Source organism: Linepithema humile, chromosome 2 (assembly GCF_040581485.1).
Source record: "Linepithema humile isolate Giens D197 chromosome 2, Lhum_UNIL_v1.0, whole genome shotgun sequence".
Taxonomy (NCBI): domain Eukaryota; kingdom Metazoa; phylum Arthropoda; class Insecta; order Hymenoptera; family Formicidae; genus Linepithema; species Linepithema humile.
The window spans coordinates 662,184-686,891 of NC_090129.1; the positions used below are offsets into that span (position 1 = coordinate 662,184).

General features: G+C 38.1%; 3 protein-coding genes across 7 annotated transcripts; 2 read left to right on the forward strand and 1 right to left on the reverse strand.

The window, feature by feature from the left end:
* The first annotated feature begins 42 nt into the window (after positions 1 to 42).
* Positions 43 to 2,986, forward strand: LOC105677526 (uncharacterized). Of its 3 annotated transcripts, none has more exons than XR_010888324.1 (5): positions 43 to 499; positions 696 to 957; positions 1,046 to 1,249; positions 1,324 to 1,453; positions 1,545 to 2,986. XR_010888324.1 is itself a non-coding variant. In XM_012376213.2 (5 exons), the coding sequence occupies exons 1-5, from the start codon at positions 163 to 165 to the stop codon at positions 1,634 to 1,636; spliced, it is 1,029 nt and encodes a 342-aa protein (XP_012231636.1). In that variant the 5' UTR covers positions 43 to 162; the 3' UTR covers positions 1,637 to 2,986. The 3 variants fall into 3 exon arrangements, 2 of the variants coding, with proteins under 2 accessions (XP_012231636.1, XP_012231638.1); XM_012376213.2 differs by having other exon boundaries at positions 1,046 to 1,253; XM_012376215.2 differs by having other exon boundaries at positions 1,324 to 2,986.
* On the reverse strand, positions 2,828 to 5,136 carry stas (Transmembrane protein stas). 2 transcript variants are annotated; one of them, XM_067348745.1, is made up of 5 exons: positions 4,855 to 5,136; positions 4,721 to 4,763; positions 4,282 to 4,408; positions 4,064 to 4,192; positions 2,828 to 3,974 (listed from the first exon to the last, which is right to left on the reverse strand). In XM_067348745.1, exons 2-5 carry the CDS (start codon positions 4,758 to 4,760, stop codon positions 3,467 to 3,469), a joined length of 804 nt encoding a protein of 267 aa, XP_067204846.1. In that variant the 5' UTR covers positions 4,761 to 4,763; positions 4,855 to 5,136; the 3' UTR covers positions 2,828 to 3,466. The 2 variants fall into 2 exon arrangements, with proteins under 2 accessions (XP_067204846.1, XP_012231643.1); XM_012376220.2 differs by lacking the exon at positions 4,721 to 4,763 and having other exon boundaries at positions 4,855 to 5,132.
* On the forward strand, positions 3,841 to 24,693 carry wgn (wengen). Of its 2 annotated transcripts, XM_067348740.1 has the most exons (8): positions 3,841 to 3,980; positions 5,337 to 5,669; positions 5,750 to 5,974; positions 7,333 to 7,460; positions 15,078 to 15,587; positions 16,011 to 16,191; positions 19,882 to 20,010; positions 23,321 to 24,693. In XM_067348740.1, exons 5-8 carry the CDS (start codon positions 15,081 to 15,083, stop codon positions 23,518 to 23,520), a joined length of 1,017 nt encoding a protein of 338 aa, XP_067204841.1. In that variant the 5' UTR covers positions 3,841 to 3,980; positions 5,337 to 5,669; positions 5,750 to 5,974; positions 7,333 to 7,460; positions 15,078 to 15,080; the 3' UTR covers positions 23,521 to 24,693. The 2 variants fall into 2 exon arrangements, with proteins under 2 accessions (XP_067204841.1, XP_012231640.1); XM_012376217.2 differs by lacking the exons at positions 3,841 to 3,980; positions 5,337 to 5,669; positions 5,750 to 5,974; positions 7,333 to 7,460 and adding an exon at positions 8,274 to 8,792.
* The last annotated feature ends 15 nt before the right edge of the window (positions 24,694 to 24,708 follow it).

Below are 24,708 nucleotides of genomic sequence, written 5' to 3' on the forward strand. Positions count from 1 at the left end.
CTTCTAGATCTACGCTTCTTAGTTTTTTATTTTTCAAAAGTTTGTCACTTGCTGTATTTTCTAAATGCAGCCATTGTGATTATGTGCTTTAGAATAGTAAATAACACAATGTTTAAATTTTAGACGATTAACTCCAATTAACTCGTCAGAAAGTTCGCGATAATGGTCGAGCTGGATGAATACAAAGAACGTGTGCGACAGATCAGAGAATATGCGATCGATCATAATATCACGGAAGCACAAACGTCGGAAATATTTCAAGCTTGTTTTCGGCAATTAGAGGCAAAGTATTCGAAGAAATCAAATAGATCACGAAGACCATTGCGACTTGTCCTTTTCTTCGTTTTCATCTCGATCGTTGCTGTATTGTTACATTTATGCAGCCAAAAATGGTTAAATGATATATTTGTCAGAATCTCACAAAATTCCATTTATCCCGTTTTATATGTACTTCGGAAAGTGGCTATACCTGTCATCAGCCTATATCCATCTTTATCTGGTTTGTAATAAAAAATTAATATTGAAATATTTTAATAGAAGAGAAAGTCAAAAAGTAAAGAGATTTTTTTAAAGAGTTTGATTTCTGAAATGTCTTTTTTTTTTTACTTTTTTTGATATAATTGTGTCTCGGAATATTAAAGAATATTGTTATGAAAAATATTTGAATATAATTTGAAATATTTGTATTATTTCAGATTTATATGATGAATGGTGCTTGATAGAAAATCCATATTTCTATGTTAGCGACATGGATTGCTGGCCCTGTACTGCCGTCCATTCCGTCCCAGATTTGACTGGTCACAGTATCAGTAGATCTTTCAATATCGGTATACCATATACTAGAGCGGAGAATAATACTAAAGTGAAAATGAAAGATCTAGTTGACACATATTGGAGCAACAAAGATATCTTTGATGAAGATGCTAGAAGAATTTCTTCCAATAATGAGACTTTAAGGTAAGTTTTTACATATACAAATTATGTATCACACGTAAGTTTTAGAATATATATTTTATTAAACAGAATGCATTGCATTTATACATAGAACTATTCGTGATGTCATGGATAATAGATTGGATGTATATCCAACTAATTTGCTTACTACACACATATCTTGGAGAATAAACCGTATGAAGCCTAACAGGATACTTCGAAAGTTATTTCCAAAACCGGCCGAAACTCCGGATTGGTGGAGTCAGAGCATAGAAAAGTACATTTTTATTGATGAATCAAGATCACCTCCTTATCTGTTGGTATGAAAAGCACTCACATTATAATTTTATAAATTCGTAAGTGGTCCATTTGTTAATTTTTTTTTATTAGCCTAATCCCGAGTGCAGTAATATCGTGATACGGTGCGCGGCTGGTGCGAGGTTGATAAAAATGATACCGAGCTCAGAGTGCATTCAACATTGTAGATCCTTGACCATTTTATTGTCCGCTGGACATACTTGTGAGTATTAGAAATTTGCAGATGACAAACTTTCTTTTCTTGTTATTAATTGTAAGTTTTATTTTCTTATTTTTTTTTTTTATTTTTTAAGTATGGTACAATTGGTGGTATTGGAGACCTGTGAGTCTGCCAGTGTACAATGCTACTGATCTCTTTATCGGTTACCTAACTTCACTTTGTTAGCGCCACCGATAGAAGAGACGTTCTCGATGTGCCAAAGCAACGATAGCCAAATGATAAAGTCGCGTTTCATAAAATTTATATATTGTGTTTATCTGCATGTTTTTATTTTATATTTATTTATTTTAATAATAAATATAATCGTTTATTTTAATCTTGTGAACATCAACATATATATATATATAAAGTGTTTCAGACCAACTGTATCACTTATTAATAGCAAACCCTGACATCATTTGGAGATGAAAATCTTTATACAATAATGTCGAGACTACATTAATTTTTAAATGAAGTATTTAAAATCGGCTAATCAGATTGTCAAAAATTCACGCGCTCAAATACATCGTATATTGATTTTTATATTCTTATGTGTGAAACCTCAGAAATTTGCTATTAACGGATCATCCGAGATACCTTGCGTATATTTTACATTATTTGCAAATCTATTAATGACATTAAAATAAAACAAATTGGACAGATTTACTGGCACGATGCGCAGCAGCGGAATCGATCACAAGATCTGTAACATAGAAAACACAACCAAATTACAGCAGCAAAAATAATTATTTGGAAAATAACTAAGCACATTAAACTTTTTTTTATGCAAATATCTAATAAAAGAATTTGTATATTGATATCTAATAATCATAAATATTAAAAATTGTAACTTTTTATGGAATATTTCAAACTATGTGCGTTATATTACATAATATTTAACAATTCTTTTATCGGATATTTGCATAAAGGATGAGTAAAAGTTTAATATGCGTAATAATTATTTTCAACGCTGCTATAACATGGTTGTGCTTTGTATGTTACAGATTAACATGTGTCGATTTCGCTGCTACGCATCGTGCCAATAAATTTGTCCAAGTGCCGGGAAGACAATCTACAATTTGTTTTACTTTAATATCATTAAGAAAATAAATTTGCAAATATTGTACAAGGTGTCTCGGATTAATTGTCATCCGTTAATAGTAGATTACTGAGATTTCTTATATGCTAAAGATATCAAAATCAATATGCAATGTATTTGAGCGCGTAAATTTTTGACAATTTGGTCTGCTGACTTCAAACATTTCTCATTTAAAAATTTTTATAGCCTCGACATTTTTGTATAAAAATTTTCGTCTTTCAATGATCCCAGCATCTGCTATTAACGAGTGATGTGGTTAATTTGGAATACTCTGTGTGTGTGTGTGTGTATATATTTATATTTATATATATATATTTATGTACATATTCGCGCGCAATGTTGACAATATACGATCTTTTACACATTTAGATTTTTAAAGAACAGTATTATTTCTTTGTTATAATGCAACGATGCGTGAAATAAAAAATAAAACTCAACAACCCGTCAATCTAGAATTACCTGAGATCATGTCCTGGGCGTGATATTGTCTAAAATGTAGGCGTATTTGTGTAACAATCATAATAGCTGCGGATTTCTTCGCTTGTAGTTTACATATTTAAACGATATCCGTATAATCTAAACTGAGAAAATAACGCGCAGTAACATAAATTACAATAACAATAAATAAGTTATGCGTAAATTGTGCTCGTGGAAACTCGCACCATATTATCTCGCACGTATAATCCACGTGACTAAATGCAGATAATTTCATAGCAACAGCGCGGGAAAACGAATTCCGCAATTGACCGCTTTCAGCTCTCTTAACACTATTTGGGTCTCGCACAACTTTTACAAATTTCCTAAGTAAATCATCATTCTTCAAAGTATTTTGTTCCGTAAAAACGGAGATTTCTTCCTTCTCGCGTAATATCGGAATGTCACCGTGAAAAGTATCGTCGATCAAATATTTCAGTGTTTTACTCGAACTTCTGCTTGAGCTTTTGCTTATATAGTACAGGTAACAGAGAGAGCAGCGCAAGCACACACAGTGTGATTATGCTATTCCACGACCACGCGTCGCTCGACGAGGTGAGCTTGTGCAATGTTTGACCCGCCTGTATAGCGACGATAGAAGGCGGTGCAACACCGAGGAAGGTGCCGATGGTAAACGGCATCATCGGCACGCCGATTACCGGACTGGCAAGATTGATGAACCAGTTTGGCAGTAGTGGCGTCATCCTGAGGAACAGCATGTAGTATAGCAGATTGTCGCGATGCTTGACTACGGTGACGGTCCACTCATTCGCCTTCTCTGGGAAATATCGATACAGCAGCCGCCTGCCCAACAATGAGGACAACAGGTAGCATAGAGTGGCGCCGATCGCGCTGCATGTGCACACTAGTAGCAACGCGATCGGAAAGCGGAATAAAAATCCCGACAGAATCGAGAGAAAAATGGAGCCGGGAATGGCGAACGTTTGTAGACTAGAGGTACGATGTAAGAAATATAGTTTATCTCAATATATTAGCTGAAAAGCAAGGCAAAAATATTCGTAAAAAATATTTAAGGATACAAGATGTAAGTGACGAAGAGCCCAGCTAGCACTTGAAAATAATACAGATCCTTGTACCTTTCCAGCAATTTTCCTAGATTCTTGGCATCTTCTATGTGAAACGGTAATTTCATATGCCGTTTTTCATCTCTGCAAAATACATGAAAGATATATATTTTATACTTTATGTAAAATGCATGAAATGTTGAATGCAAAACTAGCTTGACAAACAATCTTACTCTTCCAACTCTGGAAAACTCATATATACATAAAACAATGCAATCAGTGAGGCTACGAAGATGAGTCCAACGGTTAATACCGCTCTTCTTGTAGAAGTTTCACCATTGGTATCTTTGGTATTGTGTACTGTAAAACATGTAAAAAAGAAATATAATGCATTTTTATATAGATTTTGATTGAATGTAAACTTTATTTGCATTGATGAAATTTTAATATCAGATAATTTTAAAGTTTTTATAAAGATAAAAATATTTTTAAAAAGTTTAATATAAATTTTAGAAAAAAAGAATACGAAATTTAGATTAAAAAAAAAAATATGTAGAAATGTATAGAGAGAGATATATAATATGTAAACATGAATAATAATTAAGTACACAAGTTCTGTAATAGGTTATATAAATATTCGCGAATAGTTTTCTCATGAAGTGTGCTACTTACACGCTTTTTCGCACATCATTTGAGAAATGCATTCTGTCATTTTCTAAACGTATACAACATTAGAATCAGGTCAACTAAATACGTTATTTCCAGACTTATTTTCTGTAAAAAGAAAAAGAATCAACTCATCTCACCTGATTTCGCGTTGATCTTCGAACTCATCTTCCGTTTTTCTTTTTGTGTCACGTTCCACGAATGAATTCGATGCACTTTCTTTGGTTACTTCGTTTCACTGCATATCACAATTAATATATAACTATTCGCCCGGACGGCAGTACCAAAGATAGAAACGGGAAGCGTCCTCGAAAGACTACAGGTTACTATTGATAATAGACACGTTCCGAAAATCAGCTGACAGCCTCGTGTTGTCTCGGCATTGGCTCTAAATTTTCTAACGCGACTGCTCCCACTGGCGATAATCGCGCAAGGTGTCGCGTTGAGAATCATGACACAATCACGTAAATGAAGTATAGAGGGCGTCCCTAGTGCAATCGAAATGCTTAACTGCATTCCGGCGCACTTCACGCGTTTCAAATCGAATGAACATATGTGTTGTAGGGTATATAATTTATATACTTACGTATTTAAATTACTAATTTACATTATCTCTTTTCAGATATAAAGGAGAACGAAAGGAGAATAGAAGATTCTAAGAAATAATCTAATAGCACGATTATATACCAACGATTAATAAGGCAGTGATCGGAAATACGGGATTAAATGAAAAACATGTGTTCGCAAAAATAATGTTTTTATCATCACGCTGCTCTAAATTGCTGCCAACTGTAGGTCGTTCGGATAAGAAAAATTAAGTTTACTGCAATGCACATATAATGGCCGATATATAGCAGCGTTAATTCAACCGCATCATTCCTTTGTTTCATTTTGAAGCACAGTCACGACGACATAGTCTGTCAGCAATCTGTATTTACGTCAAAGATCTTCAATTGTAAGACGATTATTTATATTCTAGTATTTCTCTTGCACGTATTTCAATTTTTATCACTCATGCTATTTGATGTAATGCAGGAAGGAATGCGGAACCCGGCGGAACAAGAAGAGAAAGAGAGATGACCTCTCTTTTGCCTCGGCGACAGACCAGCTCCAGATGTTGTATGCCAAACAAAATCCAGCGAACGTGTGTCAAGACCGAGGTTGGTACTTTAAGATATCCTGCCGACAGGAAAGGACAGGAAACGAGGTCGAGTTCTAACTTGAGTTTGCAGGAAATGTCCGGACCGACTTAAGCAGCAGGTATCGATCTCAGGTTATGTTTTTGCTCGGGTGCTTAAACTGAAAATAATTAAATTTCACTGTACAACTTGTGTGAAAAGTATGGAAAGTAAAATAACATGTTATTAAATTAAATTTTCGAACAAACTCTTCTAACAATGTTAAATTAAATTAAATCATAGAAATGAATAATATTCTGATAATTTTGAAATTCAAATATTATCTGTTTTCGCACACCATGTGTTTTATCTTTTAAAATTGAGTATAGCAATTTCAATTTTTCTCTGCTAAATTATAATTTGGGATCTCACATGAAAAATCATAATAGATAAAGTAAAATTTTTATTTTACACATTTACAAAATTATAATATACATCTACAATAGTACAAAAATAATAGATCTACTTCATTCTTCGCACTGATTATGACTTAACGCTAACACTTCTGTAACACATGTATCAGCAGCTCCGTCATCGTTAACTAGTCTTGTTTCTCTTCTCATTTCCTTCCGTTTCCCTAATTCCGTTTCCTGATTCGTAACGCTTGGCGGACCAGCGCCGACAAATTGCGAATGAAATGATATATTACGCCTCTTCGACAGGATACGGGAATAAATTTACACCTGCGAGGTCCATTATCGCGTGATCGCAACGAGGCCCGGCGGCTATAATGAGGGCCGCCGAAATGATAGACTGCGGTCAATTATTGTACAATTCGGTAGCGCGTATAATTTGCGCGTTCAACCCGGCAGATTCACCAGGTAGATTATGGGACGGTGGCCATGCGCTCTCACATACGTGCAGCGACGATAATTAGCCGGGATTGCAACAGAGTAGTCATAACGAGATCCGAGAGATCGCGGGATACGCATTACTCCAGATGATTAATATACTACTTAATATAATTAAGTTGCTCGTATCGTGCGATATCTACTGGCGGTCGGCTTCTTGAATACTCGACAAGGATGTTATCGAGGTGTACAATTAATTTTTCTTAGAGATTCCGCAATGGAAAAGAGATCAGGATGTAACTGATGAATGTGCCGATTTCATTTAGATTATCATCGACGTATCAATCTGAATAATTAAACTTTCATGATTTCACTAAATTATTTCGCGTAAAATGATAAGGATGAATTTCGAGACTATTTGGATTGATCGCGAATCTTCGCCAAAAGATTATCCGATGTTCAAAATCAACTAACTCGAGACTTCTTAATTAACGAAACGCATAATGATGCTTTGTCGTTATCGATTGTTATAGAAAAATTGTTAAAGAAATATTTATGAGAGAATTTTACTCTTCTTTTTTTCATGTATAAATATTATTTGTTATTAAATTAATATCAGAGTGCTGTCAAACTTTATCTTCTTTTACAGCCAGCCGGTCGCTAGCCTCGGCATTCCGGGTGCAGCTTGCTTCTAGGGTTAATACCACTGTGGAATGCAGAAGGACGCTGGACCACTCCACGTAAGGCGGCTATTTCCCGCGGGGTTAATCATCTCAGGTAAGAGATGATCGCATATCTATATGTAAGTGTGCAAAACCTGTCGGACCCCCTCTGTCCTCTCTCCCCCGGATCCCCAGCCAACCCCTTTTCCGTCCCTCTATCTGGAGAGAATTTTCTCTCCGACGACACCGAGGCCACAGCCGATCTCAATGGTCCCGCCGCTTCCTCCGTTCCTTCAGGGCTGTTTTATCGCATTCATAGACCCCAGGCCTAATTTGCTTTACAACGTTATCTCGAATAAGTAAGATATGTGTGAAAGTCGGAATTATTAAAGTAATGTTAGCTCTGCTTTATCGAATTTGACGAACTTTTTCTGAGGGGTTTGATTATTTTAACATTGGATTTTATCAGATAATTCAATATTAATTAATAATATTTATTATTTATTAATATACAATTCTTACAGATAAACATTATCAAAAAAATTCCTTTTTGAATAATTTGTCAAAGTAGAATCTAGAAAGCAATTACGATAGATTTTTGCACATATACTTTTCTGAAAACTGTAAGAGATTTTCAATTATTCAAATAACACATAAAATTTTCTCAGGTATCGAACAAACTTGTTTTTTGTCAAGTAAACCTTAAATAAATCGGTAAAGTTCGCAAAATAATTACGCCACAGTTTTTATAAACAACAATTCGCGCGTAACTTTTCAACTAAATTAATTTCCATCCAGTAAATTGTAGGGGGGCTCTAATAAAATCGCGGACCTAGGCAATAAAACGTTCCTGCGTCTCGATATCCTTCTCTTCATTCGTCTCTCTTTCTTTTCCTCTTCGTTTCTCCTTCCTCTGCGCGCACACACACACACACACACACACACACACACATACACGAATGCACCGCTCTCGCGCTTGCGTCCGTTCGACTTTGCCGCGATTAGGTCGTGGGCGGAAATCAGTATAACTCGGCGGACTAGTCGAGTCGCGACTGTGCGATGGTACGCACGTTTTCCGCGTGTGTTGTGTGCGGTATCGAGGAGAGTCTCCGGAGAGCTCCGTTTCACATATTCGGTGTCTCTTACGATCATCGTCGTCATTGAAGAGTGGTAACATGACGGCGTCGCGACGCTGACGCGCCTTCTATTTTTCTTTTTTTTCCCTTTTCTTTTTTTTTAATCGAAAATATCGACACTGTCGATATCGGCCGGTTATTATTCGGTGTTGAGAGATCATCCCCCTGGTGCTCTGTGCGACATAGTGGCGATCCGCGGAAAATTGTCACACGGGGCTGCAGCAACGCGTCTTCTTTCTTCCCCGTCTCTTCCTCCTCGGCTACGTCGCCTCGGATTACATCATGACAGACTCGACTCCACCGAAGGCAGCGTGAGTACACTAGAGTGGTGCTGGCGGTGCCGTGATGAGGTTGATCTAATTCGATCGGTCCGGCAAATCGCGGCGCTCTCGCGTCGACGACGAGCCGAGATCACGCGAGAGAAAATGTATCATATTCGAGCGCTATTTTTCAACTTCTTGATGTTAAAGGATGAGATGATGATACATGACGCAAAAGGTGCAAAATCGCTTTGCAAAACACAAATTTTCCGACATGGAAATTATTCTTATTTTTTTCATACTTTTTTCGAATAATTTCTACGTAAAAGCACAATATTTTAAAAAATATTCTTTTGAAGTGATAGAAATGCCACTTGCTTCAGCATACCATTATTTTTTTCTTAGTTTGTTTGCTCCTTCTCCATATTAGAACTTTTTCTGCCATTTATTGTCTTTAGCGATATAAAATTTCCGATGATAAGCTCGAAATTTGCGTCATCGGTGTCACATGATTTACTGGAAAAAGATTTGGGAAATGAATTCCGCATTTCCTGACGCGATATCGTTCAGATTATAAGCTGATGTGTTAATAATCGTAATAAAATGTGCAGCCGAAAAATTCTCTTGACTCGTTTGCACGCGGATCAGGTGCGTATTTGAATGACATCCGCGATAAACCGAATGTGCGCGCGCGAGACATCAACGCGTGGCGATAAAACAGGTACGATGATGGCAAACGTGCTGAAACGCGCAATTCACGATTTACTTGTATATTGAACAAAATTCCGAGGCACGTTTGGTCGCGGCACAAGAAATCACGGAACGATCGATTTCCCGAAATTCTCCCGTCGGCAGAGTTGGCAGTTATTATCATCATCCGCTTCGCATTTTCGAGATCGGCCCGTTCGATGTATTCTCTATCTCTTTCGTTCTTTCTACGCGCCGGTATATAAAACACGTGGCCGGGATTCTCGCGCTAAAGTGGTGCTATTTTTTCGATGTTTATTGAAGATCTCGCCTGAAAATAAACGCCGGTACCGGCGCTTCCCGTAGAAAAGCAAAGAAAAGGCGCTATCGCATATTGTATTCTCTACATTCTGAACTTCTGTAATACACATTGGCGATTTCTTTTCGTACAGAATCTATCGCAATTCTGATACAGATTTCTTTCTGATCAAATTAAAATATGCCCTCAGATAGAAGGATTCTTGCTCTGACGACACAGTTGTGTAATCTTTTATTTCGCTTAAATTTAAATACGCCACTAAACTTCTCAAAAATTTCGATCAATTGATTATCGTCGGCAATGGCGACGATCTGCTATCCGTTTGTCTCTTTTTCCGCTCAAAAATGTAACTATAATAAAATTAAATATAAACTTTTCTATATAATTTTATGGCGCAAAAATACACACGTGATGTGTATTCTTCTTTACTAAAATTTATTTAAAGTTGCGCTTAAAAGCGCAAAAATTTACTTTCTTTTGTTTAAGCAGTTAAATGTGTGTGTGTGATTCAAATAATCCTTCTCCCGTTACTTATACGTACATTTATTCTTACGTCGTGTGTAACGGCCTTTTGTCACCGTCGGCGCAACGCGTCCGCGAAGTATTTAGGCTTCCCGCGTTGTGCGAGCCACGTTCCCGTGTCATGGCAGTCACGTCAATAAGTTCCTCGAATGCGCCTTCGAATCGTGCCTCGCCTCCACCGAAGATCGTCGTAGATAACTTGTACGAATGTTCCGTTCCGATTGGAGGATACTCGCCCGCCCGCTCGGTACGCAAACGTAGAATTCGAAAGCGACGAAAGCTCGAGGCGCGCATTAACGATCGATCTGTTTAACGACAGTTTTCTCGCAGTCAATTAACGACAGCGAGAGAATTTATCGCTCCTCTCGGGAAATTCGCGAAAAATGATTCAAGATTCGCTTTTTTTAATTAAGATATCTTTCGCATCGATCTCTGCGGGTTGCCGGCCAATCTACCTAATTGTAGATCTGTTGAAATTTATTCCGTTTATTAGAACTGTATTAAAGCTTATATTTATTTATACAGGATGTTCGTAAATTATTCCCCTCATAAATTCTGTACAACGATAGACATTCTCGCGGAAAATTTTTTGCGAACGCCACGGCGTTTGACTTATAAAGCGATGCGAAATTAGCTCATTAATTTTTGTGCACGCTACACAAATATTTTCTCGCGTGTAGATACGCTACAAATTTTGGTCCGATTTTTGTTTGTCCAGCCGCGTGAATTCCTCGGGACGATCAAACGCTCTAACCCAAAGTGGATCAAGTCGCGAAGTCGCGCTTGTTCTGATCGGTGCGAATATTATTTATACGAAAGCGTGGGAAAAGTTGCGAATGTTCCGAATTGCAGTGGTGGAAAAGAGTTTTCGGGCACATTGGCGGTGATATTGCTTTCGAGAAGAATCTCACATGTAGTATTTATTAGCGTTTTTGACTTATAAAATTTTGTGTAATTAAAACCAATATTTATAAGCCTGTGTTCAAACAGAGGCGTATTTGATACATTTATAAAGAATAATTGAGATAAGTATATTTTGGGCTTTTTATATTATATTTAATTAAGAGATATTAAAAACGTTTATCAAAGTCTTTAATTTTTAATTTAATACTTAATTTAATCCAAATTTTTAATTCAATTTGATTCTGTTGCAGTTGCATGTAATTTTATTTTGGATAAAATTGTACAAAATTCTCTTACGAATGTAAACGAATATGAATTATTTGATTTTATTTGTACTTATCTTAAAATACATGGAGAGAATTACTGAATCTATAGTTTAAGTGACACAAAAGAGAGAAAATAAAAGAAAAAAAAAATAATAAAAAAGGATGGGAAAAATATAGACAAATTTAAGAATGTGATTTTGGTGTGTTATATATTATTTATATACTATTTAATAGTTGATTTTTGAAAATATTTAATTTTTTTATATACTCATAATCGACGGACGACCGTCGTTGATCCGCGACGCGGCGTAATTCGAGTCGTCACTTTAAAACTGTTTGCACGCATTCCGGGGAGGGAAAGAGCCGTCTTATTAGCGTCATTAAGCGAACACGTGCGGCCGTATCAAGCGCCGGCATTCTTTCGCTTCGGCAGACGTTACCCATAAAACACTGTCGCGGATTTTTTCCTTCCTGCGAGAATAAATCCATGGCTCTTCCACGCTATGTGGCGTTAAAACTCTGTTTATTCCGCGATTGCGAATTATGGGTTAACAGTGGAGCCGACGAAGAAGATATTTGTGAAAACGTAAGATTAATCGCAATAACTGTGATGTGTCAGTAAACATGACGTCATTATAATACAATATAATCGAAACATGTGATATTCAATGTAATATCAATTAGTAATAAATAATATTAATTGATATTAAATTATTGCAATTATTATAATTGAATGTTTGATATTATTTTTGAATTAGTGTGGGATTTATTAAAAAGAGATGCAACTTTTATTTATATAAATACCTATGGACTTGTAACAATGTTTGCACTAACATAATCACTTCGATTTTAGATAAATCGAGAGCAATCAGAAGGGATTTACTTTTGTAAAATCGACCGCGATCGAAATCCGTTCTCCGCGTAGGGTGTCGTGTCTGAACCTGTAAGACGTGATGTTGAGGAACGTAAACCGGTTCAGGCCCTTATTCCTTGGAGTCAGGGCAGTTTTTTAGTTACTATTATTAGAGGCACACATGTGGTCGTGTTAAGCCATTTGTCGACGGCGATGAGACAGTGGCAAGAGTATCGTTTGATAAACGATCAATTACAAATGTGCGTTGCAAACTAATATCAATCTCTAATATTTTATTTCAATGTTTATTTTTCATGTACAAGAATACTTCTGTATATATTTTATTAAAAAATGTACAGACTATATATAGTTTAATTAATTATAACAATTTGGTACAAAATACATATAATCAAATGTTACCGCGCGCAAATAATTATATATTTTTGAATTAGATAAATTTATGGAATTTCTCAATAGCGCACGAGAGAAAAGTCCAAAGCTCTGATTTCCTTATCAAGATCTTCGTGAGATTGTAGACGCAAGTACAGCTGGTTTCGCGGCGGCTTTTCGCGTCGTACACGAGCCGGGAGTTGGTGCCTCACAGCGACAACGGCAGCTCGTGTCCGTAATCGTTTTTGAGGCGTGCAATTGGTATCCTAATCACGGAGAGATGAGCTCGCGGCCGCGGCGACGGCGGAAGATTGCATTCGCAACGATCGAGCGAGCACGAGCGGATCGAGGTGCTGCATTCTGATCGCGCGATTGCGCGCGCGTACGTGCGGAGGTCCCTCGCGAGAAATATTACGAGCGCACGCTCACAGACGATTTGAAGTAGGCGAGGAGAAATTCACCGCGGGTCCCTTGTGCGTACATACGAACGACGTGTTGCACACAGTTTTCTTTTCTTCCTTTTTCCCCGCTCGAACAACGCTCGCCTTTCTGCGCGAGCCGCGCGAAAAAAAAATCTCCGCGTCGCACTACCGTTAGATTGCGAAAGAATCTGTACGCTTTTGACGATTATGCACACGGATAGAACACACTTTTGCTGAATGATCTAAAAATTGTGCCAGATACAGATCTGAAAATAAAATTTGTCGGACAATCAAAATTTATCAATAGAGCGCTCGAGTGAGGGGCGATCGTCAACATTTTTACCGCGGTATGAAAAAGATCGAGTACTCTATTGATAAATTGATTGTGCGACAAAATTCATTTTCAGATCTGTATCTGGCAATTTTCGGATCTTTTAGCAAAGGTGTTTTTTTCCGCCAATTTATCACGTCGAAGAATGATGATTTACGTTTTGCTAATCACAAAATTCGGTTTAATAATTTCGTACTTCATCATTCGCGAACACTCAAAAAAATATTTCGCTGATGTAGTTAGATTTCTAGATATTGCAACAAGAATGTATCGCTATTTTTCGTATCTGTGAAAACATTGTTTGTCACATATAGAATTTATAACAGTAATGTTCTAGCAATAGCTTCTGAAAAATTTGGGTACCATTGCTAAATGTTATTCATTGCATGATCTAACACGTGATTGATCTTATATAGATAGGCGCTTTAGAGAAACTTTCTTTTTAAAGTTCACAAACAATACAGATATATATTCTGTTTCTGTCATCTAAACTGACTAAGTAATTACATATGCAATATCACAACAGTTGCTAATCATTTATCTGTTTTAGTTAATTTTTTACACCTAGAAAATTTTAGCTATTATTGCAAGATCATTTTTTTGAGTGAATAAATGCGGGGATTAATAGAGGCGCGGTTCGCAGCGTGCGGTACACCGCGGATTACACAAAATCCGCAGACTGTAAAAGTTTTCCATTTGCACCCACATGCCATATACATACAATACACACACGCGCGCATACACACCGATATACATGCTCGCTCGCTCGTGCGCGGAAACGAAGGCGTACAGACGGCCGCGAGCTCTGACGTAGATGGATCGCGATTCAACTGCGGATGTAATTACATCGCGAGCGAACGAGCCGGAAGTGGAAACGGTCCGAGCGCTTTTGCGGCTTAAAGAGCAGGCTTTATACGCTCGAATTACGCCGATCGACCGCGATCGACGTCGGTCGCCTCTCCATTAACGTTCGCAGCGCGAGACGTCGAGTCGTTGCTCTCTCGCCGCGCGCAATTGCTTGGGCGAAGTTCTTCCGGTTGACAAACCGCCGCAAGACTTCAATTTTAGCAAAAAGAATCGTAGACGTGGACGGAAGCTACGCGATAGTGAGATTAATTTGGGGTATAAAGATTAAAATGATAAGTTAATTAATTCAGTGTGAAATACAAATCTAAAATCGAAACGTAGTTTATCTTCGTCAAGAAATGGAGACTTTATTTTTATTTAATTAATTTATCTATTCAATTTCACGTATTACAAAGTAGTTATTTGCAGCAATGTTGTATTTAGTTCGAGGATCTAAATATTTTAATGATACAAAAAATTGAAATCAATGGATTATTCTTCTCATTCCTGCTTTTATCTACTAAAATTAACAGGAGCGCGAAGAGCCAGAATTAGTCGATTGTTTTAATCATTTGAGTCTTGTTATACTTTTAATTTTAAATTTTTTGCAACCTTTATTCACTTTCAAATTTTTTAATTGCGAATAATAAAACAATTAAATATTTTTTGCAATTATCTAATTGTATATTTCAGTGAAAAATAAAAACTCAGCTTTCACACATGGAAACATAAATTTTTTCGATCGCGCCAATAACAAAATTCAATTAAAATTATCTAACAACATATGATGATTGCAGGTAATGCCGAGGGAATCCTGTCCCGGATTGCTGTTGACCCTGGTGTCGATATTCGTCGGCCTGTGCGAGTCCTCCGCCGCCGGCGGCGCGACATCCGGCGCCCAGCAGCAGCAACCACAGCAGACACCGCCGCAGCCGCAGCAGCAACAGCAGCAACATCCGGTCTGCAAGCCCGGCCTGGAGTTCTGGTCCGCCGATCGCGCCTCTTGCTGGCCGTGCACTCGATGCGCCCCCGAATTCACTTTGAGCCCGTGCGCGATACACAAGGACGCGATCTGCGGCCCGCTGTCGGCCCTCGAACTCGACTGGTCCTTCCTGTCGTCGACGGTCAGGAAGAAACCGGCGTCGGAGGCTGGTAGTCAGCATCGTCTCGACGAGACCGTCACCTCGAAGGTGTTCTGGCGCTTGCCCGAAGTGCGGCCCACCGAGGAAGCCGGTAATCTCGTCGACCTCGGTCGGCAGGACGATGACAATGAAGAGGAGCCGGTCTCCGCCTCGCAGGAATCAAAGGTAATTTCGAATTGAATTCGCAGAATTTTGATTTGTATTTATTTAAATCTGAATTTTGATTAAGATTTTCCAATTAATTAATTTGCTTTTATACAGAAAATGATGTGATATTGTAGACGTAATTTAGAAATTAATTTTTTGTGCTGTTACATTACATTTTCTACAATTAAACTGCTAATTGGCAATCTAAGAACGATTAAAGCCGCTCAAGAGAATCTCTTATTAATAAGCGCGTAACAATCAGCTTGTGCGTGCCGAGTCGGCGAAAGCCTGGTACCCGCTTTCGCTCCTGTTTGTCATGCGACGCAGAGTCACGTTGCTAAAATTGATTGCGCTTCGCACGTCACCTAGAAACCAATCAGTATTGCATTTTTTCAAGGTAGAATTTAACATTAAGGATAACACACTGGCTTTATGACGCAGACGGGATACGATCCTCGAGAGAGGAGAAAACTGGTCGCCGAGGACAGCCTGTCGTGGGATTGGCAGACCGGCGCCCTAGTCCTCGCCGTATGCGCCTGCATTGTGTTCTTCCTGGTGGCGGGATGCTCGGCCCTCGTCTACGCGAGGCAGTGGCGGCGAATGAAGAGGAACTTTGAACCAGGTAAGTTCTACAAGTTCGTACAATTACTGAATAAACGTGATTCGCGGATCGCTCTTGGAAGATAGAACTCAAATACCTCTCATGAAAATTCAATTCACTCTCAGGAGTTTATCGGAGCAAAAAATGTAAATAAATATAAATCTCGGCATTTTTGACAGATCCATCTTGCAATAACGTTTAATCGCGCGGGCGCGTAATTCACTGGCATCGCGTCACGTAATTCACATAAGAAAAATAATCATCGCCGATGCGTGATCATCATGCGTCCGCGATACATCTCTCTAAGGAAATCGGAGGAAAGAGGATTCGTATCTCGCGAGGCAAAGGGAGCCGCGGTCGGGAGGTCGGCGGGAGGAATATAGGTGCACGTAATACACACCGCGAGTCGACTGGGGACAGAAAGAAAAGAGAAAAAGAGAGAGAGAGGGGCGGAGTCCCTTAAAATGCACGACGGGATTTTCTTCATTAGAGGGCCGATCACGGCCGCTCCTCACCTTGGATCGACCTACCGCGCCCGGATATGACGTCCTCAACGTCCAGCGCGTGGTGCCGTCGCCCATGCTGCCACCGCCGTCGTCGCCATTGCGTTTCTCGTTTCGTGTTCGCTACACTTCGAAATAAAGCGATAATTTGTTCTGGATATATGATGTTTTTTGTACAACAATAATCTAAATCTATAAAAGCTGTGTTTTTTTTCTATTAGAGTAAAATTAAAATTTCGTATAACTCTTAAATTTTTGACAGTCACAGAAGATTACTAAGATTTTGGCGTTTTGTTCGATAAAATCTCTTTTCAGAAAGTGAAAATAATTTACGAGTGCTATTGCGTAATCCGATATTTATCGAGACTTGCTGAAGAAAACAAGAAGGCGATTTGCGTCACTATTTCATTCATTTTATGTATTTCATATTTAATCTAAGAACTTTGCTGTAGAACGAATTTTGTTTTTATATTGTATTACTATTATTCGTATTTGGTAAATATTCATCCTTCAATTTATGAAATGTTTTTATTCATATGATTTGAATAAAATATATTGATTTTGCATAAAGATCTTTTAAATTGACGAAATAAAAATGAGAAAAATATATTAAATGAAAATTGTCCATCAGGAACAGCTAAATATCTATCTTGCAAATTCTTTTCAATGTAACTCTTTTGTTGTTTCCATATTTTTTAAATAGAATTTTCTTTTTATCGTTAATGATATAATATAGATATATAATTTAACTTGATTATAATTTAAAAAGTTCCACCGCATGGATTTGATGAAATATTTGTTGCGAATTCTAATTTATATTTAAATCTTGCTTGTGCTCTAGAATTATTCGAGAACAGAATCTTGCTATATACAAACGCATCTTTCTTCGGCGAACATCGCGTATGCAATTCATTTACGTATCGCAGCTCTCGTAAGGAATGAATCGGAATCGCGTAACACTCTTTACAGGCACTCGACGGCGAGTTGCACGTGTGTACAACGTTACTATCTGCATTTGCATAACGAACAGTACGCAGAATTCCTCCTCGCAGAAACCCTTCCTCTCGTCGCTTTTCTCTCTTTCTTTTTCTGTCTCTCTATCTCCTTCTGCCAGTCGACGTATCACGGCACGTATCGCGTATACGTTTGTGGGAACCGATTCAGCCACGTTTCGTTAATGAACGCCGTATGAATGAAGCCCCTTGCGCGTCCGTCCGTCCGGCCGGCTCGTACGTATCGCCTTTTAAATCTACGCTTTCGACGAAACACACGCCGCACGTCGCAACGACGACGACTACGCGAAATGCGTTCGCAAACAAAATATATATATTCTTTGGTGTTGTATTATTAAAATGAGTGCAATTTCGCAGATTATAAAATTAACATTTTCTAGAGGAGCGAATTTTTAATATTATTTTAATAACTTATTTCTAGAATTTTTACAAATTTCTTTAGAGTTGATCAGCTGCTACATGGCTTTCCTTTTTACATTTTTTAATGTGAATAAAATTTAAATATTTTAATTGGGCATCATATTAAAATACAATCTCGCGTAAAGCTTGAAGTTAAATGAAGCCTAAGAGCTTGTCGTTCCGCGTTTCGAAGAGGCGCTCTCATGTAAAAATAGCGAGTCGCGAGACTACCTCGAGCGTGTTGCACGCGAAATCCGTTTAATTTTACTGCAATTGCAGCTCCCATTAATATTTATTGCTCGCGAATTATGTATATAGTTAATTAATACTAATTATAAGCGCAACATGATGCGCTTGCGCGTTAAGAAATTTATTATGCCGTATAATATTAATAAGGAAAAACAGTAGCAGTCGTGGTATTTCACCTGGAGAGCACATGTTGTTTGCATTTTGTAGTAGGCACATATCATCGCATTATTACCGGAAGTTCATATTATCTAAACGGGCCGCGATCGTTATCGTCCTCGTCGTTCTCTTGAAACAACGTCGCTGCAACAAAATTATTGTAATGTAATCCGCGAAATTTCTATCTACAGGTGTGTCTATAATTTTATCGTGAAATCGGAGATTGTTGATTAAATATAGTCGAGAGGCAAAAATTATATTTTCTTGGCATAAATATCGAAACTGAACAGTTTTAAAGCAGTTCATTAATTTAAAGAAAGAAACATTTTTTCACGTATTGCATTTTTTAGATAGCAATATAATTTTGAAAACTGCAGAAAATGTTTTAATTAAATTTTTGAAAAAAATGCAGAAAAAATTGTTTTAACTTTTTCTATTTATTAATTGCGAATGCATTCATCTGCAGATATTCCGTCGATTTTGTTAATGCGTGTCGCAGAGGAAGAAAATATCAATTGTGCCTGCGCTTTTATAAAATGAACATGATTGGCAACCGTGAAACGGACGCTCGGTATGCGTGTGTAATCGGTACCGTTTGATTGCGGCTGATGGTCGGCCCACCCCGATGCTTCTGATTACGAATGTGGTCAGGGGAGGGGTAGAAGAGGGGAAGTGAGGGCTTATGGGGATACCGCTCGAGTCCGGGAGTCATTGGGGAAACCGATCGTGCGCATACCATGGGGCTCCGGAGAAAATCGAGTTGCATTCCGCAGACATCCTCGGCGCATTCCATGTCGACTGCGTTCGATGCAGTGCACGTTGCATATTACTCTCTATTTTGGGGGATTTTATTTAAATGAAACCTTAATTCGTATAATTTTATATTCTGTGTCATATATAATGGAGAAAAGAAGAAAAATTGTATACACATATATTTTTAATTTATATTAATACATGCTTATTTTAATTACAGAGAAAAATTCTTTAACTTCAAGAATATAATGCAAAAGTTTGTTTTGTGATTTTTGTTATTTACGTTGAATTTGTGAATTTATATTTTTCATATAGATTTTCCGATGTTTTTGGAGATATAATTTAGTTTCTGCAATTTTACAATTCACAATGTACCATTTATAATTAGGATTTGAATATTTAAAAAATTGTCAAAATATAACCAGTAGAATTTTTACATTTATAAATTACAACACTTGTGTTCAATGGATCCCGAAGTACAGTAAAAGTCGTATCTGCGAGATAAATCTCTCGAGCGATACATCAATGATAGGATCTGCGGAAATGGGCGATTTACGACATCTTCCGAACAAATGATTCGATGAATGCACGGGCGATCGTGGCGTATCACTGACTAACCAGTGGAATTTCTGTTGCAGCGGGTCTCGAGGAGATCTCGGCAAGATTGAATCTGATGGTGAAGGCGGAACTGGCCGAGCTCGTCGCAGGAGCACCGATGAATCCAGGTGATCCCGAGACCAGATGTCAGTATCTTGAAAAGCTTTTAGGTAAGCACAGTCAGAATTTCAAGGCCCTTGTTCCCACGATGACGATCACTTGACATCGCCACCTGTCGTTTCTATCTGGTCATTTCGTTTTTCTAAATGATACATTCGAAAAAAACTCGATAAATCTCATTTTGAATGAGAATCTTTATCGATTTAAGAATGTAAAATATTTACATTGCTTTTTACGAATATTTTAAGGCAAATTGATGTGCTTGACTTGTCAATATTGTAGGTTGCACAAAAAAGAAAACATTCAAACGAATGTGTCGCAATTATTGCTCAGCGGTGAAATTAAAGCACAAATTCGACCTGCATTGTTACGTACTACGCGTTGCTTTTGCAATCAACACTTCTATTGCGCGCGGCCGTGTAAGATGTAGTTGCGTACACGTTCGCAATGATCATTTTGTGCGCTGAAAGGAAGAAAGGGGGGCAGAGCGACAAATGGGAGGTCGCAATCGCAAACACACAATAAATTCGCTTAACTCGCACCGCACTTGAATGAGCTTCACACGCGAGCGTGCTTCACACGGGGTGACCGTGAAGTACCGTTTGATCCGCCGGAAGTATTTTTTTCTTGGTATTGTCACATGATAGTGACGGTCAATCACGATCGATCTATTCGACGCAAATTAAATGGCCGCTCGTTTGGGATTTAAAATCGAATTAAGTTGCGATTGAATCGGGGACAGAAATGATCGCATCGTCGGCCGAAATATAAGCGTAACGAGTAGGTGAGGAAACACGGTAATCCTCAAAATGGGGCGTGTTTTACGATATGGAATGCTTTATTTGTGCCCGATTGTACACAGTGGTTGCACCGAGAAAGGCGCGCACGGGGTCCCATTGACACACATACACGGCACGCAGCTCATTATCGAACTTTCATTCAGCAGCGCATTGTTTCTTTGCGCGTTTATTTCCGCTACGATTCACGGTATTTGCATAATACGTAACATCACGTTCCGCATTTTTGTTGTACACGCAGGAAAGAACGGGAGGCGAGTTTGAGTGCGGATATTTAAACTCCCGTCAACACGGATTTTTTTTTAATTTATTGCTGTAATCTTTAGGATCTCTTTGCTTTAATTGTTTTTCTTTCATAAAACCTTGGGATTTTTAGCTCGCATCAACAATATATCTCGCAGCTTACGTAATTTTTTTAAGAATTTTTAGGAATTTTTTAGACGTTGTAAATATATAAATGCTGCATTGTCACTGTATGTTATACTTTGTGCGTACAGATATCTGCTTACATTAAGAAATTAATGATGTTAATGATGATAAATTTCAATTACATATATTTTAATATCAATCTCAGATTTAAATTTTTAATTTTAATATTGGATTTTTAACATGTATCTGGAGACAATATTTTGTTAAGAAGAATTTGAATACTTGTCATTAGATGATTACATACATTTTTTTAATAATTTGCAGGTACATATATGAAGTTTATGCAATCGGTAGAAATTTTCGATACGTCAGGCTCTGACAGTGACCTTCGGACTTGGCTAAAATCGATCGACACGCGGCTCCTTCAACTTCCGCTGCGTCCGCGTGATAAATCGCATGCGGGGGAAACACACGTGCGTTACGTCAGAGCGCGGATCTTCGACGTGCGTTTGAATGCCACGCCGCGCCGATGTATTTTAAGAATTGTAGTAGCTGTTTGTAGTAGACGGGTCTGAAAACAGCGAAACGAGACGGGACGGGGCTCGCTCGCCTGCTCTCGCTCGTCTGCTCTCGCTCGCTGCACTCCCACGAGAATTATTTATCGTGCGCGAAAACAAAATGACGCGATTGTTCGGACGTTTATCTGCTTTCATTCATTCGCACGGCGCGGCGCGCCGCCGCTCTAACTTTAGTGTATGCGTACGCGTCGCACCAGTGGCGAATTCGTGGGCAATCATTTTAATCTTTTGTAGATTCTTTACCATTTCGCCGAAAAACTATTTTATCGTCCAGCTTATTACAATAATATTGTTAAGAGATTTAACTCGAGATGTTTGATTAGCCATTGATTGACTATTTGATAATATTCGAAAAATGGACAAAAAGTACATGGATGTATTTAAGTGTATTCAATAACTTTCCTTTTCTTATCGGTTTCTTTTTTTCACTATTCTACATTTTTATAGTCTCAAATAATTATCAAACTTGTAGGAAGAAAAGAAAGTTTTCAATATTTTGCTAAGTTGATCAGCAAGTCCGCATCACAGTTTAAAAATAACATCTTTGTAGTTGTCAGTAGCTTGTATTTAGTTTTGATTACGAGAACATAATGTCACGCGTTTATCTCATTATACTATCTCTACAAAATGTTTTTTTTTTAAACCGTAATATTGTAATAAACTTATTGAGATTTTCCAGTCTTTGCAATAGCTCTGCGATATTGCACTGCAGTTTGTAAGATCTGAAAGAGCTGCGTGCTGCGATTATACGAGGATCGTTCGGGATTTTCGGTGTCGCGGAATCCGCCACTACTCGCGCGGCCTGTTGCAGTTTCGAGTTTGACGCGCGTAAGCGCGCGCGAGCGTGAGCCCGAAAATCAATCCGTCGCCAATTTTAGCAGCGGCTCGCCAGCGGCGCGGCGCGTCAATATACGCTGCGTTCTCCGGCCGGAAAGCAAGACGCCGCGCGCGGAATCCTTTCCCCGCCGGGAATATTTCATTGCGCTCCCACGCCTCGGAAGTTGTATTTATATGTGGACCGGCCGCGCTTACCGGAAGCGTAACACGATGTACACGGTGCTCCCGAAATACGCGCGTCCCCGACGTGACGCTCGCGCGCGCGGTGTTTTGTTCGCCCGCTCGAATTATCTCGTTACTTCGAGGCTTCGAGAAATCACGGAAATTAATTCGCCACTTCGAAAAAATATGATAATTTATTGACGATGAAGAAAAGTCAAGTACCATCACCGGTTGAAACTTTAACAAAGCAAAACTTTTTCATCTTTTTTTATTTATTCGTAACGTTGTTTACGATATATTTGCTAAAATTTATGCGATTTTTTAGGTCGCTTTGGAATGACACCAATTTTACTTTTAAATATAATAAATTAATATAGTGATTTTATTCAGAATTTTTCAAGTCTGAATTTTAGATTATTTTACTTGAATAGAATAATTTCAAGACAAAAGAGGAACGGAGAGTCACAAATTTTTGTTTGCAGTGAATCTATTTTTTATCCTCCTAGACAAATAATTTCAGATATCGCGCGACGCAGATCATGCATGATACTCTGTTTCGAAACGAAGTCTTCTCCCTTCACTCGCTTGGCTGATGGATTCGTTTGCTCTGCTTGCAGACCGGAAACGGGAGACTCCGGCGGTGACGGCGGCGGCAGCGACGGTTGCGGCGGCTGCCTGGCCGGAGGCAGCCGCCGGCAACTTATACATCGAGGAGGGAGGCACGACGACGCCGAGGAGTAAGCGGTCGCAAATCGCGCGGATTCAGCGCAACATCGAGACCATTCTCAGTCACAAGACAAATCAGGGCGCCGATTGAGATCGTTCCCTTTTCTCATCGTCCCGAGACCCTCCAGATTTGCTTTCTGCGCACATCGCTCTCGGGGCGCGCCATGTATCGCAGCGCGATTAGAGTTACTTTACGTTAAATGAACAAACAAACTAGAATTAACACGGTGATTCTCAACATAAGAAAGATACAAAGTTGATCCAACATGTTTTCTTAAGCATTTCTCCATTCGCTCTCGCAAAGAAATAAATTTTTTTTATTTCAAAATATGTGAACAAAAAATGATGATATTTATTTAATATAATTCTGAATTGTGAATTGTAATTTATAATTGATTTTATAGAAATTATCTTATTAAGAAATATAGTTTCACGGAATTGATTTTCAATCGTCAATCGTCCACAATTTGTCCATCTTTTTACGAGGAATGTAGCATGTGACAAATCGGAAAGGACGAAACAAAGCATTAGATCGAAATGCGTCTATTTTATAACTCGATATTATTAAGTGTAATGTATTTAGTATTTAGTGTAATTCATTGCGACAACCAGACAATCGAATACTCACACTTTAAGCCAGTTGCATCAACGTTGCTCGCGATTTAGTTAGATTTTTCTATAAATAACAATTAGAAAAGAATTGTTGATTGTAATTAAGCATTTCTAGATTTAAAGATCCTTATTTAAGGAAATAAAGTATATTAATTTTTTTTTATTTAATTCACAAACCATTAACTATAATTTAATTTTCAAAATAAATTTCTACTTGCTCTCATTTTAATTAACCGTGATTTATGAGATATGTATTATTGATGGTGCAATAATTTTGTTTGTACTTCAAGCTAATTATCCAAAGAATAATGAATTATCTAGCATCGTTGGTGCAACAAAGCCAGGAATACTTTAGGAGAGTTCAACAACGACGTTCGACGGGTCACATGACAAATTTACTCACCGTTGGATAAGATCGGATCAGATAGAACTTATTTTTTTATAAAAAAAATATACGATGTCTCCCGACGTGTCCCGCAGCTCGAGTGCGTCTCGAGCAACGAGCGACACGATTTGCGTTTGAAGGATTCTATTTATTTCTCTTCCTTTTTTTTTCTTTTCGGTAGTTTATAACGAACATTGTAATATAAGGCGCTTCTGTATTCATACACGCATGATAACGCGAATAATAAAATAAGATTTCAATATGTAACTGAGAGAATGTCTT

Excerpts from the sequence above, each read along its gene's own strand:
- LOC105677526 (XM_012376213.2), top strand. The coding sequence starts at position 163 with ATGGTCGAGCTGGATGAATACAAAGAACGTGTGCGACAGATCAGAGAA. Across the intron at positions 500-695 it reads CCTATATCCATCTTTATCTG|ATTTATATGATGAATGGTGC; the intron begins GTTTGTAATAAA and ends GTATTATTTCAG. Across the intron at positions 1,254-1,323 it reads GATCACCTCCTTATCTGTTG|CCTAATCCCGAGTGCAGTAA; the intron begins GTATGAAAAGCA and ends TTTTTTTATTAG.
- stas (XM_067348745.1), bottom strand. The coding sequence starts at position 4,760 with ATGACAGAATGCATTTCTCAAATGATGTGCGAAAAAGCGT. Across the intron at positions 4,409-4,720 it reads AATGATGTGCGAAAAAGCGT|TACACAATACCAAAGATACC; the intron begins GTAAGTAGCACA and ends CATGTTTTACAG. Across the intron at positions 4,193-4,281 it reads AGTTTTCCAGAGTTGGAAGA|AGATGAAAAACGGCATATGA; the intron begins GTAAGATTGTTT and ends TGTATTTTGCAG.
- wgn (XM_067348740.1), top strand. The coding sequence starts at position 15,081 with ATGCCGAGGGAATCCTGTCCCGGATTGCTGTTGACCCTGGTGTCGATA. Across the intron at positions 15,588-16,010 it reads CCGCCTCGCAGGAATCAAAG|ACGGGATACGATCCTCGAGA; the intron begins GTAATTTCGAAT and ends TTTATGACGCAG. Across the intron at positions 20,011-23,320 it reads GTATCTTGAAAAGCTTTTAG|ACCGGAAACGGGAGACTCCG; the intron begins GTAAGCACAGTC and ends CTCTGCTTGCAG.